The 18,296-nt window shown below is 34.0% G+C and overlaps 1 protein-coding gene across 6 annotated transcripts in view; it reads right to left on the minus strand.

The window, feature by feature from the left end:
• LOC131799135 (CLIP-associating protein 1-A) overlaps window positions 1-17,082 on the minus strand; it is a 42,501-nt gene extending 25,419 nt beyond the window's left edge. For 5 of the 6 annotated variants that reach the window (XM_059116808.2, XM_066173668.1, XM_059116807.2 and 2 more), the window contains exons 1-11: window positions 16,607-17,082; window positions 16,107-16,185; window positions 12,142-12,185; window positions 11,001-11,060; window positions 10,794-10,885; window positions 10,450-10,525; window positions 10,005-10,102; window positions 9,145-9,215; window positions 3,846-3,889; window positions 1,201-1,300; window positions 474-538 (exon numbers count right to left, since the gene is read on the minus strand). In XM_059116808.2, coding sequence (XP_058972791.2) covers window positions 474-538; window positions 1,201-1,300; window positions 3,846-3,889; window positions 9,145-9,215; window positions 10,005-10,102; window positions 10,450-10,525; window positions 10,794-10,885; window positions 11,001-11,060; window positions 12,142-12,185; window positions 16,107-16,185; window positions 16,607-16,792 — 915 coding nt within the window. In that variant the 5' untranslated portion in view covers window positions 16,793-17,082. Of the gene's footprint in view, window positions 1-473; window positions 539-1,200; window positions 1,301-3,845; window positions 3,890-6,336; window positions 6,872-9,144; window positions 9,216-10,004; window positions 10,103-10,449; window positions 10,526-10,793; window positions 10,886-11,000; window positions 11,061-12,141; window positions 12,186-16,106; window positions 16,186-16,606 lie in introns of those variants that run through there. The other variant, XM_059116809.2, reaches the window with a different exon arrangement.
• Between the last annotated feature and the right edge of the window lie 1,214 nt (window positions 17,083-18,296).

Genomic DNA, 18,296 nt, shown 5'->3' on the forward strand with positions numbered 1-18,296 from the left:
CAAAAGAAGGCTCGTAATCACTTCACTTTCGTGTTCTTTCAAGTATTTTGTGCAGCGTGCAAGACAAAACGTTTTCAAACAGCTCGCCATTTAAGACATCTAGCGCCGCAGAAGTTCTCTTTAACGAGTTAACCATTTTACTCCCATAAGTGACCAAAACATAATTTCTCCTTACAATATCAATACAATACAAAGCAGACAAGTGATGGGAATTGAAAATATATATATATGTCAATTATAGGATTATTAATTGATCCAATACCAAATTCTTTGAACTAACATCAAAAGGATTGTATCAGCAAGAAGTTGGGAGAATTACTGATGAGATCTTGGAAGTGAAGGGTTTATGAACAAAAGAAGGTTTGCCTCCTTTTGTCACAACGGAAGAACACCCTCGCTTTTGACGCAAATTTCAAACGAAGGCTTACAGTTGATTATGTCTTTGTATTCCTTATGACTTTATTTTTACAAACCTTGATTTCAGGACAGTCATGAAATGCATTTTCAAAGTCTGCCTCGTCAACTGCTCCTGCAGACGCTGTAAAGAAAACCAACGGTTTTAACAACTACAAGAACTAAATAAGTATACCTCAAGGAATTTTGAGTCCGCTTCCTTTTTTATCAGATTCAATTGGAAGCTGAAGATTTTTTTAATAACAGTGTTCGTCAAGGTCTTACTTCTCACTTCTCTACATTTCCATCACATTACTATGTATGGGCATAAAAACTACAATTCGAGATCGCGATATTAATAGTCTTTATAGTTAAAACAATAGAAATCTCACCGAACTGAACAAAATTGGCTGGCTTTGAGCTACGACCCCTACTACAATTCCTTAAAATGTGGCGACTGGCACGTGATGTCAGCGAGACTCTCGAGGAACGGGTCTCGGGTTCAAACCAAGGCTGCGTCACTGGGTTGAGTTGGTGGGCAGGATACTTTACTAACTCACAGTGACTTTCTCCACCCGGGTAAAATAAATCGGTACAGGCGATTTTTTTTTTTTGGGGGGGGGGGGGGAAGAAAGAAGGTAACTGTGTGATGGACAAGCATCCCATCTAGGGAGGAGTGGCAATACTATTTATCACTTTACGCTTCTGAAAAAAGAATACGCTCGGCAGGATGGGCCGTCTGACTCGTAAACTAAGTTTACCTTTAAGACAAAAGAATAGAATGAAAAAGAGGCAAAACTCTTGAACCTGAGTTAGATGATGGGCCTGAAGTTTTTGACCCACTGGTTTTTCTCTGTGGTCCGCCTTTTTTCACCGATGTTGTTCTGGAAGGCGCTGGTGTGGAAAGCTGAAAACAAACGAATAAAAAAAAAATTTTAATTACACCGCTCTAATAAGTTCACCTCTCTAATAATCCAGTTGATTATAATTGGTAATCTCACATGTTATTAAACAGCAAGCCTTTCATTCCCCGGATCTCAAAATAAATTCTTTTTACTCTCTGCCACGCTTCTCTGATAATGTTAGTTGGAAGAATTTGGTTTTAATCAAGCAGTATCCCTCCAAACGATGTGGTTATTCGTTCTCAGCACCTGTCCGTTTAGCAGTGTACTAATATTGTAGGGAGAAATTACGAATTGGTCACTACTGGGAATAAATGCTTAAGATTTGATAGAAATAATCAATGACGATCTAAAAACATAAAGTAAGAGTATGCACCATTTTTCTGTAACATGAAAACTAAAACGAGGCACACGAAATAACGGCAAACTGAAATTTGACTGACTTTTTATACTCTGCATATTATAATACTTGATAAATCACTTAAATTTATACAGGAAAACATTTCTCTATTATCTAAAACTGATAAATGCAATCAACCACTTTGTGCCTACTAAAAAAAACTAACTAGAAAATCACCAAACTGCTCGGAGAAAGATCACAAATACTCCTAAATTCGGCCACTAAGACTTAATGACAGGTGCTTGGCAGCGAGCAAAGACAACAGAGCACAGTGGCGCACAAAGAAAGTAAGCAAGTCTATCATATATCACATGACTTCACAAAATCATTACAGCCCTTTTATCATGCAAAAGGTATACCCACAACAATACCTGCTGACAACTTTTTTCCATGAATTGTAAATTTAACAGCCCCACAAACATAACATCTCAGCAATAGGTCAATATTTTTTCCCATGCCGAGAAGACCTTGATATTTTGAAATAAGAGTTTTCTCATTTATGCATATGTCATGTGTCTCTAATATGGCACTCAGACATATGCATTGTGTTTCACTCAAAAGTCTCCACTCTGAGAATAATTATTATTCACTTTAATGGTTTGTTTAGACGTTTCCAGACATACCGTCTCCAAATCCATCATGCAAATATCATTTCTAATTTTTCTAGACCTTTCTTTGCACCTGGCTACAAACTACATTTCAAAAAAAAAAATTGCAATATCTTTCCATATCTTTTTATCTGTTTCAGAAAAGGTTGGTGTTGTACCTCAGGCACATTAGTCGGAAAGTAAAAATTTGATTTAAATGAAAAATTAAAACCAAGTATAAATATAATGGTGATGTAATAACTACTTATTTCTGATAACATCAGCTTTAATTCCGTATATAATATTTCAGGTAATATAGACTGGAAAAATATTTATCTATTGCCGGGTCGAGTCACTCTTGAAACCAGAACGAGAGCCTTTCAATACAAAATCTTAAATTGTATTCTCTACACCAATAAAATCCTATATAAAATGAATTTGGTTCCTTCTCCGATGTGTACCTTTTGTGGAGATCACGAAGAAACTCTTGAGCATCTTCTAATCAGCTGTACCTACACTAAAAACTTTTGGCTTTCGGTTATTTCTTGGTTAAATACTTACAATATGAAAATTGATAAGCTTGATGAGGTAACAATCCTCTTTGGTATTTCCGATAATATCCCTGGGAATTGTTTGTTAAATCACATAATCATTCTTGGAAAATATACCATTTATTCATGTCGTTGTAAAAATATCAAGCCGTCTGTATCCTTACTGAAGGCTAAAACATCTGAAACTCGGAAATTTGAATTTTTGATTGCAAAAAAGAATAAAAAAGAATCTATTCATTATAAAAAATGGGAAAACATGTTATTGTAACTCAATAGATGAGTATCGGGTATTAACAGTTATAGACGCAGTTGTATATACAGTCGTTCTACCAAAAAAGGAATTTGATGTAGAAGTATTTGTACAAATTAGGTTTATATTATTATATAACCACAACATAAATTAAATCTAGCCGACTGTGAATGTAATGTAACGCAGTATTTCGTAATTAGTGTTAGTGAGTAGCGTAAGCGTTAGTGTAATTAACTTTGTATTTGTTTGTATTATTCTAGTATTTGTGCTTTAAGTGAAAATAAAAAAATGTTAAAAAAAAAAAAAAAAGATAACATCAGCTGTAAAATAAACTATCAAACATTAAGAAAGGAAAGTTCATGTGTCAAAAGCATGGCCTGCGCAACTGTTCTCTGTGTGAGCTATAAGTTTAGCAACCAATGGTTTGAAAACTCAACGAAATTACTAAAAACAAATTAAATAAAATCATTTGACTTTAAAAGAGGTCAGCTATGTAAAGAAGTCATCTACTTACTTAAAATTCTCCCTATCATATTCATACATTACCCAGCAAACAGGTAAGGAGAATACTCACACTTATCTGGTAGACATTTTTATGTTGATGTCACACCAAACTCATGTAAGTAATTTACAAGGAAATGTGCATCAGCTACAGGGGAGAATTAACAATCAGATCTTGGGAGTTTAAAAAAAATTACACCTGTTCTGTCATCTACAGTCTTCGCTTTTCAAGGCTAATTCACTGGTCACCATTTCCCTCACCTTTGCTCCGTCTGTCTCCACCTCTCCATTTACTCTTGAGGATCCTGAAATGAAACAGGAATAAGAAAAATTAGGATGAAATAAACTTATGGAATCAATGTTCAAAACACTTCTTTAAAAAAAATTAACTGATTAATTTTTTTAAACTTTAATATTCATAACATTTGGTAAAGAGGATCTGGTCAATTTCTCATTGCTCACCATTTTATCTGGCTTTGAATGTTTTCCTAACAATACAAATACCAGTTTATTTCCACAGTAAGAAAAAAGAAAAAATCATTCTCAAAATTGTTTCTTTACACATGTAGTGTAATTTGTTATTCCCAAATGAAAAATCCTTAAAATGGTGGCTCTTTTTTCCCCCCAAGAATTTGAGACAAAGAAGAAATTGAATTCCCCACCCTCCCCCCCCCCCCCCATCACAAGTTGAGCCCTAAATCTTGCTTTTCCACTGAGCTGTTATCTCTTAACTATATATATTTTCAATCCTAAGATTTACACACAACACTTCGAACAGATCTTCAGACAACATTTAGCATTAGCAGCTTGGCACAACAACATTAGCTCTCCCTTCAAATAAAGGTATTCATTTTTGGCAAAATTTCCCAATGAACGTGACCTACATGGCAGATACAATTCAGGTCCTTAAAATTAAGTATCAATTTTCTACCAGTTTTCTATGATTGTTATTGTACATGATACTCTCACAGTTTGTAATCCTTGAAGAAGTACAATTCCCATGCATTGCATGACAAAGTGTGTCAGCACACGCCTGAGACATGATTAACTTCATAGTGTTGAGTTACATGACCTACTTGTCTTGATCAATGACTCGAAAAAAATCTGATAACATTTTCAGTTAGAGTTTCTAATGCTAAAAAGTTTGAGAATGTTGTTCAACAAAAAATAACTATAATTGAAACAGTTTAACAGCAAGTAAAAGAAAGAATCAAGGGAGACATCAGTGAAGAAAAAAATTCATAATAACTGTTTTTAAATAAAAGATCTAAGTGGCACGAGCCCAAGGCACATGGAGTTTCACAATAGATCTTATCAAGATGACCTTTCCACATATCATCACACCAAATACTCATAAAATTATCTTTTGCTTATTCTAGTTCATTCTAGTTGAGTGCTGAAAACAACAACATCACAATTGAAAGGAACTTGTTGTTCTGCAGCTTATTTCAGCCTTGAAGATGATATTCAAATCAGCTGAAGCTGTCTCGCACCCATACATTTGAATTTACCCAAAATAGATCTAAATGATTGATCTGGTGCACAACAACAGTTTCTCTCTGACCAACTTTTAAATTTGTAAGACTATTTCTAAAATGATATGACTGCTAGTTTGTTACAGCTAAGGAAAAAATTCCAAACCAAAACAGCTGATTGTGACCCAACAGCACTTATCAAAAAGCAAATATATATCATGTGATTTCCAAGACAAGGACATGTCATAACATGAAGATGAGTGGGCAGAAATTGTCATAGATAACAAGAGTACCCTGAAAATGAAGTTGAACTTTGAGTGTTCATTTTTGTAGATGAAGAAAATCAACCTTATGAAGAAACTTTTCTGAAAAATTGACTTGTGACACATCACAGCATGGCAAATTGATTCAAGACAGTAGAACAATTACTCACAGTGGGATTTTAAGCAAAGATTAACAATTGAATGGCTCCAAAATAAATGTACTTCTTGTAAATCTTATGTAGAGATGTCATAAACATGTACACACATCATACATCACCTCGGCAGATAAAATATTTGACAAACCACAAGACAACAATCTGGTAAATTACTTGAGAACATGGTAAACAGCTGCATTTCAAGGGATTTATCTTACTCACTGTTCAACAAAAAATTTTCCATGTCTTGAGCCTTAAAATTGTATACATTTAAGAAGCAATACAATATCTAAACCAACAGGTAACTACTGAGACATGCAGGATGAAATTTTTATAATTTTAATCCACAGAACCTAATAATATTCCTTGCCAATTGCCAGAAATTTGCATTTTTACTGCTTTTTTGTTTACATTGCCTTAAAAGGTTCACATACTTGCTAAAATATTCTAAACTAAACCTCAAACCTACAGCAAAATATAGCAGTGCAAAATTATAAAATGAAGATATATTTTTTAAGAGCAAAACTTAAATGCCTAAGGAAACAGCTAAATTGTTTTCCCAAATGTAAAACTGAAATTACCATTTTAGAGCCATCTATATGCATGCATAAGCACAAACATTGATTTAAGAATTTACTGAGCAAGTAAAATTAAATTGTGTGGCAATTGTTACCTGTCAGAGAATACTTCCCATTCTGTGGTGAGACACAGGAGATTAGAAAACGAAAATAAACTCACTCTGTCTGTCAGATGAAATCAAATGTCATCTGTAAAAAGCTGATCATGCATGTGAAAGTGTGCCTTTGTATCAGCCATTAGTTGTGCTACAAATTAATTTGATTCAAATTTTAAAAATTACCATTTCTGTTCCTTTGAAAATCCAAGTCTATCTCAGGCCCTCTGCTACAGTAATCTTCAATTTGCTTCAGTATCACCAAATATTCTTTAGAAATGCCATCAGAACTCAAAAGATCATCCACCATAGCAGTTTACTCTGAGGCAGACATTCACAAGAACATTCAATCCTTCATACCTCTTTCTGTTTAAATTCTACTGTCTAATCAATGCCACAGCCTCCCCTTGAAACACCAGACCAGCTTTTGAAACATTTGATCCAGATAAACAAACTCTTATGCCATAATTCCCAGATAACAGCTATTCTTGTTTGACAAATGTAGAAGAAGCCATGTTGGTTTTCACAATGTCTGCTGGAACAGCATATTAATTACACTTCTAAATTCAACCTCTTGTCAGCCAATTGTGGATGTTGTTCTATACCGGAACACTGTTCCCTAAAGGCATTCTTGAGTGGACAGTTTCCTAAAAACAATTACCCAGGTGAAGTAATATTCTGGGATAAACGTAGTTTACAACCAATGAGTGAAATGTGAGCCTACCTTACATCTAACTGAAAATGAATTTAAAAGCGGCAGTAGCCAATCGCAGCACATCACTGTTTAATATTTTATGAGAGCACTGTCAGAGGTTATAACTTATTGATCAAAACAAGGGAAAATATTCATTTTATTTTAAGAGCTTATGTAAATTCCAATGAAGAATTGTAAAGAAATCATTTAAAATTATTTAAAATGGTTCAGAATCCTTAGTAACAAATGGAGTTGTCAGGTATGTGCTGTGTATAATGAAATGGGCTCCCAAAGCCTCAACATAAAATCATCAGCTGTTACAAATTATTCTATTTTTGACCTGAATAATAAGAAGATCAGAAACAAGCTTTAACCACAAAAATGTACTTTCCATGCTTTTTCAATCAGATATGTGACCGTCTAATTACTGGTATCTTCGTGCACAGTGTTTTTGATTGCATGACTTCAGTAAAAAAATGCTTAACTTAATCATGCAGTTTACACAACGTTGAGCAAGTATAATAGAGAAAGACAAAGAGCAAACAAAAGATCCAGTATTATGTTGAAGATACTTAAGAGCCATGCACGAAGATAAAGTCTTTGTGAAAATAAAACCTTTTACATGCTAATCTAAATATAGAACTATCCAAAGCTTTAGATTAGCGACATAAACAGAGGAGAGAAAGAATGAAAACAGCAACTCTCTTTCACCCAAGCATTACTGGAATGTGATCAAGAACAAATGCAATTTATGCTAAATGTCAACATTCTTTTCAAACGTGTCAAGCTAAAGAAACTGAAATCACATAAGTCACACCAAAAGTATTAACAAAGTTACTTAGATAAGTATTATCCACAAAAGACAGTAACTCGAGGATTAAATATATCAAGTTATACATTGTTTTCATAATTAAAAGTTGGAATGCAAAAAATGCAATTTATAATAAGTAACATTCACAACAAATTCACATGGTTGCCATCAGAGCAACCTCAAAAATGCCACTTAAGCTGTATCAGACTCAACTTGACAAATTTCATTGCTTTCTTCTTTTCTAATTATCCAATTCACTCTCCCTTTTGCTACTAGAAATGAATTTGGAGTAAAATTTGAGCAGTTAACCCTTTAGCCCTTAAGAGTGATTAGCAATTAACTTCTCCCTTCAATATCTTCCCTGAATCAAACATGAAAGTCATGAGAATAGAGAAGATGATCAACAATGAAAGCAGCTCTTGATTGTTAAACAAATTCTCCTTTTCAGCCTCCTTGGAAATTTATGGAGAACAGTATGGAGAATATGCATACTGATGTTAAGGCATAAAGAGTTAATGCAGTTTTGAAAATGGAAATTCAAATACTACCAGCCACTGTTATTCAACAGACCAACCTCATTCCAAGGTACCATTAGTAATGATTGAGGTGTAATATTAATATTTGAAATCCCACATCAATACACCCATGTGTCCACAATACAAGAGTTTAAAAAAAAAGATTCGGTATTGACTCAGAATAATACATGTTGATAGAAAGTTAAAGTAATTCTCCAGAATCTTTTTAAATCCTCCAAATACATACACTGCACATATTAACTTAAATTCAAGAAAATTCAAAGGTCACTCAAAGTAAAATTTCCTTTTTGTCTTTGTTTTTCCCAAATTAAGGCATAGCCAGCTGTCCATAGGTTGATAGAGCAATTAAGATGGTTTTCTCAAGAATATCATTCTTGTAATTTTCTATCACATCAATGAATCTTTTAAAGGCAAGAAATGATTAATCTAATTTCCAACAGGAACAAAATAAAGCCAATATATTTGAAAAACAAATAACACTCAGATCCTCTTAAACCATTAGAGGCCATTAAAAATTGAAAAGGGTCTATAAAGAAAATATTAATTCACATATTCCTAATCCCTTATGCAAATTCTCCCAAGACAACATAAGAAAATGTAACACAATACTTCAGAGAATTTTGTTGTGTTCAACTGTAACCCTTTTACTCCCAAGATCTCATTAGTAATTCTCCTTACTGTCTGCCATACAATCACTTAAATGTGAGTTCAGAGAATTTGGTATTGAATCAACTACTTATCCCTTAATTGATATTTTCCTAAATAATCCCAATACTGGTCTCCTTGATATTGTATTGATAGCGTAAGGAGAAATTCTGTCTTGGTCACTTATAGGAGGCAAAGGGCTGCGCGAAACATGAACCAATACATCAATACAATACAGGCATTCTATTACTCTATTTTTGAGCATGCAGTTAATATATAAAGACAGAAGAAATATTCACATGTCCTACCATTAGGTTCACTGACAACCATATTCCCTGATCTAGCCACTTCATCAAATTTTGCATAAATAATAGATAACCTGTGAATGATGACAAAAAAAATTAATATTTAAATCTTTAAAATTAAGGATACACATTGAGGTGCAGAGTTTTCTGTGGTTTAAATTGGTCATTTTGAGAAACAGTTTAAAACATCTTAGCAAAAGTTGTAAAATACTGTTAGTAGTTCTTTATAAAATTAATATAAACAATGTTTCAAGTAGTAAATTGCTTGAATGTAAGTTAAGCAGCCAAAAATTGTTGTGAAGTTTTACCACCTCAGGGAAAAGGACCATTGAACAAGTAAAAGCAGTGATAACATCATATCCAGGGCTGATGATAAGTTTGAAAGTAGCAGGCAAATCAGAAATAGTTGACAGGCAAGCTAACATGGCTGCCATGTTATTTTCTCAGATCAAAGGAAGACTGGGAACTATCCAGTGAAAATTTCCCAATCATTCTACAAAGTTTGCATGAACCTTTGAGAAAATTCTTAACATGGAATATAAGCACACATCCCAATTATAACTATGAAATTGTGCTTTTAATTCCAATTAAGACAAGTAAATTGCTGCAGTACAGATTTCTTTCAAATTATTTCAATTACTGTTTCATTGTTTATCGTCATTTATTGGAAAATGAGATCAAAGTAACCAGCTGAAGTTGACAGACTAGCCGGTGGTTTCAACTTTCTAACAGCTTTTATTGACATCAGAAAAAACAAGTGAGGGGTTGTTGGACATTTCTTGTTGCACATCTTGTTATGTCCCAGCCAATGACATTGACCAGTCAAACACCTTTGTGCAACTAAAAATGCAAGCACTACTAACCTTGAGGATGGAATTCCTTTTTTGCTCAGGTCAACTCTCACTTTCTCACCAACATGTCGGTAAATTTCAACCAAACTGTTAATGGCACTGTCACGCACCTGGAGGAAAACTTATGTCTTCAGAGGAACATGACACAGCGTAGCCAAGCATCATTATCAAATGAACAAGTGTTAAACCTGTACCTAGCTCTCCAGTTTCATGTGATATAAAAATATTTACATATCTGCAGGCAACCTGCATGTTTATTATAACAAAGAGAAGCTGTGTGTCAAGCACTTTATCCATTGCTCTTGTCTTGGAGGCAAGAATTCAGCTATTTCCATGAAACTGCAGATCAAGATCCTCTTAGAGTTCTATGAGTGTCTCAATCCTCAATTCTTGATGGTTTGACTGTTAACTCAATTTTTAAGCAGTACTGTACCTAGCTACATTTCACTTCTCTTACCTGGCTGTTAGGATCACCAAGAAGCTTGCAGATATGCGGAACAAATTTTGACACTGTGAGAGATGATGGGCCAAACCTAACCAAAGCAAATGAGCAAAAAACAAGTTCAAAAGACATATTTCATTATTTCATTTCAAGAAATTGCTCCAAGAATCTGTTCGCTATGGTTTTTCTCCTCATCTTTGACTATGTTAACTATTCTCTTACTTGACAGGTAAATGATTGAATGACAGGGAAACAAATAAGAAAAACGTTACATTTTACATTTACAGAACAATAACCATACAAACTGTAAAAAAAGGGAAAGCTTGTGCCCATGTTTACAAAGAATTTGATCAACTCACGCATTTAAGGTAGTTATCAGACAATGCAACACTTCTTCTCTCACTCGCCAAGCCTTGTGACCAAATGCTGGGATGAGTTGTTCAAGAACATGCTACAACAGATGTAAAAATATAATAATCTTGAGTTACAATTTACCAAAAGAAAGACAAAAGTAGACTTGATGTATACTGGGCTCAAGAAAAAGGAAAAGATTTTGATGAACTTACCTGAGGTGTAGACACTGGGTACATAAACTTCTGCAGTAGTTCTTGGGCAGAATCTCGCACCTGAGAGAAAATGGAACACAAGATATATAAACAATAACAAAATTAATATCGTAAGGAATGTATTCAATCCCTTGCATCAATACAGCACCCTTGACTGTAACTTCTTAAGTGAGTACATAAATTCCCACGTCATCACAGAAGTGTTGCCAGGCAATAGATTACCAAGTAACCTGGGTAACCTGAGGTGGTCTAACATTGGAACCACAGCACCCTTGGCAATAACATATATAGTGAGTATGTTAGTTCCTGCATCATCACAGAAGTGTTGCCAGGCAATAAATTACTCAGTAATCTGAGAAACCTGTAGAGATCTAACACTGGAACTACATGAAGCAGTAATACCAGTACTTAAGACCAACTGATTTAGCTGTAAATATTCTGTATCACAATAACTTAAACTGGCTTCCATAGCAGGAAATTCCTAAACCCTTTCATCAAATGACATGTCTAATATGCAACTTCTCCCAACTATTCCAATACAATACTCAGCATAGATGTAGAAAGAATAGGCAAACTCATCAGTTAACCCTTTACACCATAACATCAGTATGCATCTTCTCTACACTGTTCTCTATACATTTTTTATAGTACTGACAAGGAGAATTTGTTTAACAATCAAGAGCTTCTTCAAATGGTGATCATTTCCTTTATTCTTATAACCTCAATGTGTTTGTTTAGGGATGATACAGATGGGAGAAATAGTTACTAATCACTCTCAAGGGTTAAAATGTTAAAGGATGACATCTTGATTTAACACCAAATTTTCTTGAGTACTTTGCTACAAAATGTATATTAACAAAGAGGGAGAGTTGAAAATCAGATCCTGGGACTCAAGGAGAAAAGGAAAGCTGGGCCATTCTGCCAATGCTAGTCAACTGTGGTGTTGTAACTTGTATATGAGAAAAGGCTGTGTTAGAGAAAAAATGTCTGGTGCAAGTGCAAGAAAGAACAACCCCAGCCAAGTGGCTTGGGTCAATTGATCCAGATTCAAACACACAACAGCTCTGACCATTCCATCAGTAGATTTTGAAATGCACAATCAGAGATTAACAATACTCAATAAAGAGAGAAATGTCCACACCTGTTGCTTGCTGTCACCTAACCTCTCCACAATAGCAGGAACAACTGAAATGGGGAAAAAGTGCAAATCCACAATCAGTAAAAAGATTTAGAATCCCATAGTGAATAGAGAGACTCGCTTATGTGGACAGTGAATGTTTTTAAAGGAATTTGTCAGCACTGCCGGAAGTCAACTAAACATCATAATATTGCCTCTTGGACCTTGAAGTTTGCACTTCACTTCACAACTATTTTTACTTCATATTATCCAAATTTGTTAAAGACATTTTACAACAGTAAATAAAGCTCAGATGTGATCAATAATTCATTTGCCTAGAAGAAAGGAGTGTATTATTTCAATACAACTTGAGTCTTCTGATAACATGTTACACTCAGTGACACAAAATTCCAGGGCTAGCTAAATCTGATTTATTTTTAATCCAAGTGTGGCTCAACACAATATGATCGAAAAACAGATTGTGTCAAGGTTGCAAAGATTTGTTCATCTTATTTTTCCACATTGCCAAAATTAGACAAGAAAGAGTTAAGACAGATAAATTGTAACCACTAGAACACAGTGTACAAACTCTTTTATATACAAACTTCTAAAAAAGGCAAGAAGAAATCAGAATAGAGTGGAACGAAAGAACTGAGTGGAGGATAAAAACTTTATCTTATCTCAAAATAAATCTACTACAGCTGCAAAATTAGGAAACGCCCTAAAATATTTTTTCAAAATTTAAGAAAATAATATTCATTCCAAGTAAAATTCCCTCAGGTTCTTGACAAAAATTGTAGTAAGTGAGGAAGGGGAGAATAATTTGCTGAAAGACCTTACTTACACCGAACTAAATATCAAATCAAACTTCAAACACACAGACTGAAAACATATTTTAAAATCAAGGTTCACAAATACATCTTATCTCTTAATAAAAGGAGAGCATAAGAATCAGCACATGGATAAAATCCCTACAGTTTAAAACTGCGGTAAAAGGGTCATTCTAAAGAAATTCTTTTTGAAGTCAAGAGGTGAACATTTATTTGAATAAGTTTTTAAAATGATAATCAGAATCTACTATAACATCTGTCATTCACTCTGAATATCATCAATTCTGAAAAACAATCTGAAATATTGTAGATTTAATACAATAACTTACCATAGAATGTTTCAGTTTTGACTATACAATTTACAAGCAGTTAAATGCAAAAAGAAACTGATCCAACTGGCTCTTTTTATCTGAGCCTGATATCTTCCAAGGGGTTGAAACATGAAACATTATTATGCAAATTACAAATTTGTAGGCTAATCACAGCATGAAAATTGACTTTTCCATTTCCTTTCACTCAAATGCACAATTAAATATCTCCTGCAAATAAGACAGCTTCATTTAAAGGTTTTATCAACTTAAGTCAGATTTAAGCATGTTATTAATCCTGTCTTAAGAGAACACACAGTATGATATCAGCCAATTTCTGTGCCGAACTTCAAAAGTAAAGCATATATTCTAAAGATTTCAAAGTTTTTAAAAATTTCAATAGGATGTTAAATTAGATTTTTGTTATGTCAAAATAACGGACTAAGCCCTTGTTGCCCCCTTTTCTTTTGCATACAGTTCTCTAATTTTTTTCAGGATTGTTTTTCCTTCCTCTTCCTGTTTCCATTAACAGTTAGCACAAAACATATATGTTAAAATATTAATCCAGATCTTCATTGTTTTTGATCAGTGTTTTACAAAATGAACTGCTTCAGAGAGAGATACTGGCAGATACATGTTTGAACAGCAACACATACTAAAGGAAAATCAAATAGTAAGTACATTTTTACTTAAATCTCTTGATCTAACTGTAAGTATTATTGAAAAAATCATCAAAAAACCTTCTGATCAGAAAGGAATTATGACAAAAACAAAGTTTAGTTCCTGCTACTTACACCAAATACATTTTCACACACAGTTATAGCATTTTTATCTCTAACCAAGAAATCAAATTAAAAAAAAAAAAAAAAAAAGCACCATTTTTTAGAAGAGAGAGTGCACACCTTATATCAAATTTTTTTCAAGAGGAACAGACAGATTAAAATATTTTAAATATTTTGTTGAATTTGATATCAATTCAAGGCAAATTGGCTTAAGGTCAAATGACATCTTCAACATTTCTTTTCATGTAATTCAAGAACAATTGTTTATAACAGAATCACTGATAATCCCGTTATCAAACGATTAAACTGAAGAGTTATGCCCTTAAATAATACAGCTCTCCATGATTTAAAATACAATAACAAACTGAAACTCTAGATAGAGTGGCCTAAGCTGAAATAAAACATTTTATGACATCTTAAAAGATGAAAAAACCAGCAACAGCATGAAGATTGTGGGCCTCAATTCATAAAACTTGCAGATAAATGCAACAACAAATCTAATGTTACTCTCAAATTAAGAATTTGCTACTGTTTAAACTTTTCAAAATGTACTCACAGCTTCTTTCCCATAATTGCTTAAATCACCTGTGAGGATCATTTTTTTCCTTTTGATTTCAATTTGCAGGTCAAATGAGATTATTTCACCAAAGATTTTGTAAGTATGATTGTGAAAAATCAAGCTTGGGTTAATTTAGGTTTGAAGACAATCTAAAGTTCTATTGTACAATGTGATATTTAAAAGCAAAAAAAAAACATGCCTTGGTGTAAAAATCTCTCACCTTGGCAAACCAAAATCTTAAAAACCAAAAACTAACTTCTAACGAAGCAAAAACCAAAAAATTGTCTATTCAAACCAAATTACAAAATATTTTTAACCAGACATAGTAGCATCCATTGGAACAAAAACTTATAAAAAAAAAAAAAAAAAAATTGGTCGTTCAGATTGAAACTAAATTCCAAATAACACTTTCATATTGTTACAATGTGCCTATTAATCAATCCATTAATCAAGCACACTTGAAATTTTTCCATAAATTAACATGTGATTGCTTTGACTAAGTTTAGGACACTTATCAGACCATCCATGCAATAAATACACTTATACAACGCTTGAGTAAACATAACATTCATGCATAAAACACACATATTCCAACTTCATATAACAGGGCAATAAGAAAGATTGCATAAGGACAATTCAATTTAGGGGAAAAAGAAAGGCATTTGCAATTTTATTAACAAAACCAAGATTGAGAAAGAAAAAATTAAATAAATGGAAAGTTATCTTTGAGATAATAGGTATGTGATTTTGGGTTGAATAATAAACATAAACAATGTTGTAACACTGTAACAACATTCAAGTGAAAAAGGAATTTTATTTAATTTTAACGTGACAAACCGACTATTGTGAATTCGAAGTTAACCCAATTGTCACTGCGTCAGTAAACAACTCCCAGCAGGAATTGAATAAACAGTCTATGAACTGAGAAGTAATACTTTCACTTGTCACAGCATTTGATTGCTGTTTACTACAAATTGCCTTTCAGAAGTTACGACAGCTTGGCGCAAAATACAGCAATCTCAAACGAGACTCGAACAATACACTACCAGGTGTTTTGCTTGTCTTCGAAAGTTCTAACCACCCGAAAAAATATTTATATTTAATGACCCTATGATATGTCTCTTTATGTTAATCTGAATTTTTAGATTTCTTCACAAACGGCTTGCTTCTGAATTGAAAACTAATCAAAATGCAGCGTTGGCCAAATAATAATTTGTCGCGTTTGTTCGTAAATAACTCCAATTCTCGAGGGACTCTATTCTTCAGTGACCCAAAACTTGCTTGTGTAAACAAAGAATACAACATTTTATAACCTTCTTAATCTAAATATTCTCCCGATTTTGGTTATATTTTTGATTACTTGACAGTTTACACACTGACAAGAGCCTAGATCCCATTTCCAGACAACAAAACCGACAGAGAAGCATGTAATCGCGTTGTAAAATATTAAAATCAAATTGGATATTACCCTTTGTGGATGCGATTTGTCGCAATAATACATAATCCTAACCTGGCAAGAGATGGCTTCGAAAATTTGCTCCGAGACGATCGACAATCTGATGAAGGAGATCCAGTCCAGTCAGGCTTATCTACAATATAAGTAATCATTTATTTGTATGACAATTTTGAGTAAAAGGGACGAGAGAAATGTAATAAATCAGTAAACGGCAACCATTGGCAGGAGGCTGATCAAAGGGTGCCAATATAACAAAGCTGAAATTAAAGAACGATTTTAGTAATTTGCAATGATGCCCACAGTCTTAATTAATAAACCCCTGAGTTGCCAGAAAAATAAACTGCCGCCACGAGGCTAAATTTTACAATCCCCTGCGCACGTAGGACACAAAGAAGTTAAATATACATACTGACACAACCGAAGAGCGATCGGTGTCAAAAAATATACAAATGTCTGAATCCAGGCTTGCGAAACTCGTTGTATCTCATGTCGATCTATTATGCACAAGAGCAAAACAGATTTCATAGACACAATTTCTTTAACGTATTTCATACCTTGAAATTGCTGCTGTTTACCCAACCAACGAGACCATCGAGCAGTTTGTCGAAGCCAATGAACTCAATGCCATTAGAAGGAACACTTAAATAATTCGAGAAGTCTTCTGCCGCTTTCAGCCTTCTTTGGGTATCTTGAGATGTAACAGCGGCTAAAATGCCTTCTAGGAATGCTATGTCTTTCATTTCCGTTTCCTAAGTAGAACACCTGAATTGGAAATAAGTAAATTTCCACCAAGAACGATCTTGCAATATTTCACTTTCAAGCCACTTCGAACCGCATTGCGGTAGAGCAGTATAGGATTCGTGACTTCAAAGTAAAGATAGCGCTGTATGACTGACAGCCATCTTACTTAACAACTTCCTTCATGTATCAGCTACGAAACAGTTCTTAAACAAGAAGATCCACGATAGTTGACCCCGTTTTTTTCCACCCAAAATTTTCTACTTAGGATACAAACGATTCCGCCGCCATTTTCAAGTCCAACGAATGCGAGGTGATGACGTCATGCAAATAAAGAGAGAATTGGAAACTAATCAGAATTCAAACGAGTCACCAACTGAGGAAAATTATTACTACAGATAAAAAAGCCAAAATTATAATATTATCTTCGAATCTTTTCCACCTTAATTTACCTCAGTTAGTATCTTTATATCCATAAGAAATGCCTCTACTACTGAAAATTTGAAAACTTTAAAATGCTGGTTTCAATAAAAATACAAAAACAGTGGTCACACAAGTTGGTCACACAACGCTTCAAGTAACGCTCACTTTAAACTAGCAGGTAGCTTGTGTTCTCAGATCTCCTCGAAATTCGCATCTAAATCATATTTTATAGCATTCCCTAAGACACTAGTGTCTAAAATCGTACACTTTAGTCCAAATTGGTCACTAGTGTCAAAATTAGACACTGGTATCCAAAAGCGGAGACTAGTGTTAAAAATGGAACACTAGTGTCCAAAACTGAATGCTGTTTAAAATCGGACACTAGACTCCAAAGCGGCAAGTGTCCGAAATCGGATACTAGTGTCTAAAATCGGACACTAGTCTACAAAGTCGGACACTTGTCTCTTAAAGTGGACACTAATACCTAAAATCGGACACTATTTTGTGTGAATTTTACCCTGATGTCAAAAATTGGAAACACTGAGACGCTGTGTTTTCCTTTCGTGATATAGAAAGGTGTTCTTTTTGGATTTTGTTGTATATTAAGTTAGGGTTTAGTTTTCTTGTTTCTCACATCGTTGGGATGAAGAGTTACGAATCACGCCGTCAGTGTTTCAAGAAAGTAAGAAAATGCGAAAACATGTAACTGAAGTTCGTTCTCTATAGTTTCGAACCGGGTCCTGCTTGAGGGAAGGTCATCATTCAATTACCAGTGCATTCAATTCATAATGATAATTGAACTGAGTGGAGTGCCATTTGGTCCGAAATTATACGCATGATTTCATAATCAAACGAGCGCACAGCGCAAGTTTGATTTTAAATTACATGTATGATTTCAAACTAAATTTCATGGCACGAAGTTCACAAGTATTTTTATTCAGCACAAATATTTTATTGATCCAGTATATTGAGCTGGTTTGTAAAAAGATGCAAAAGTTGCATGTCCCTCATTTTTCTGCAATTGGACTGATTTCTTTAAACAAGCCTCGAAATTTGATTGGCTGTTGTGTTTTAGTGAAGCTG

Source organism: Pocillopora verrucosa, chromosome 10 (assembly GCF_036669915.1).
Source record: "Pocillopora verrucosa isolate sample1 chromosome 10, ASM3666991v2, whole genome shotgun sequence".
NCBI classification, from domain to species: domain Eukaryota; kingdom Metazoa; phylum Cnidaria; class Anthozoa; order Scleractinia; family Pocilloporidae; genus Pocillopora; species Pocillopora verrucosa.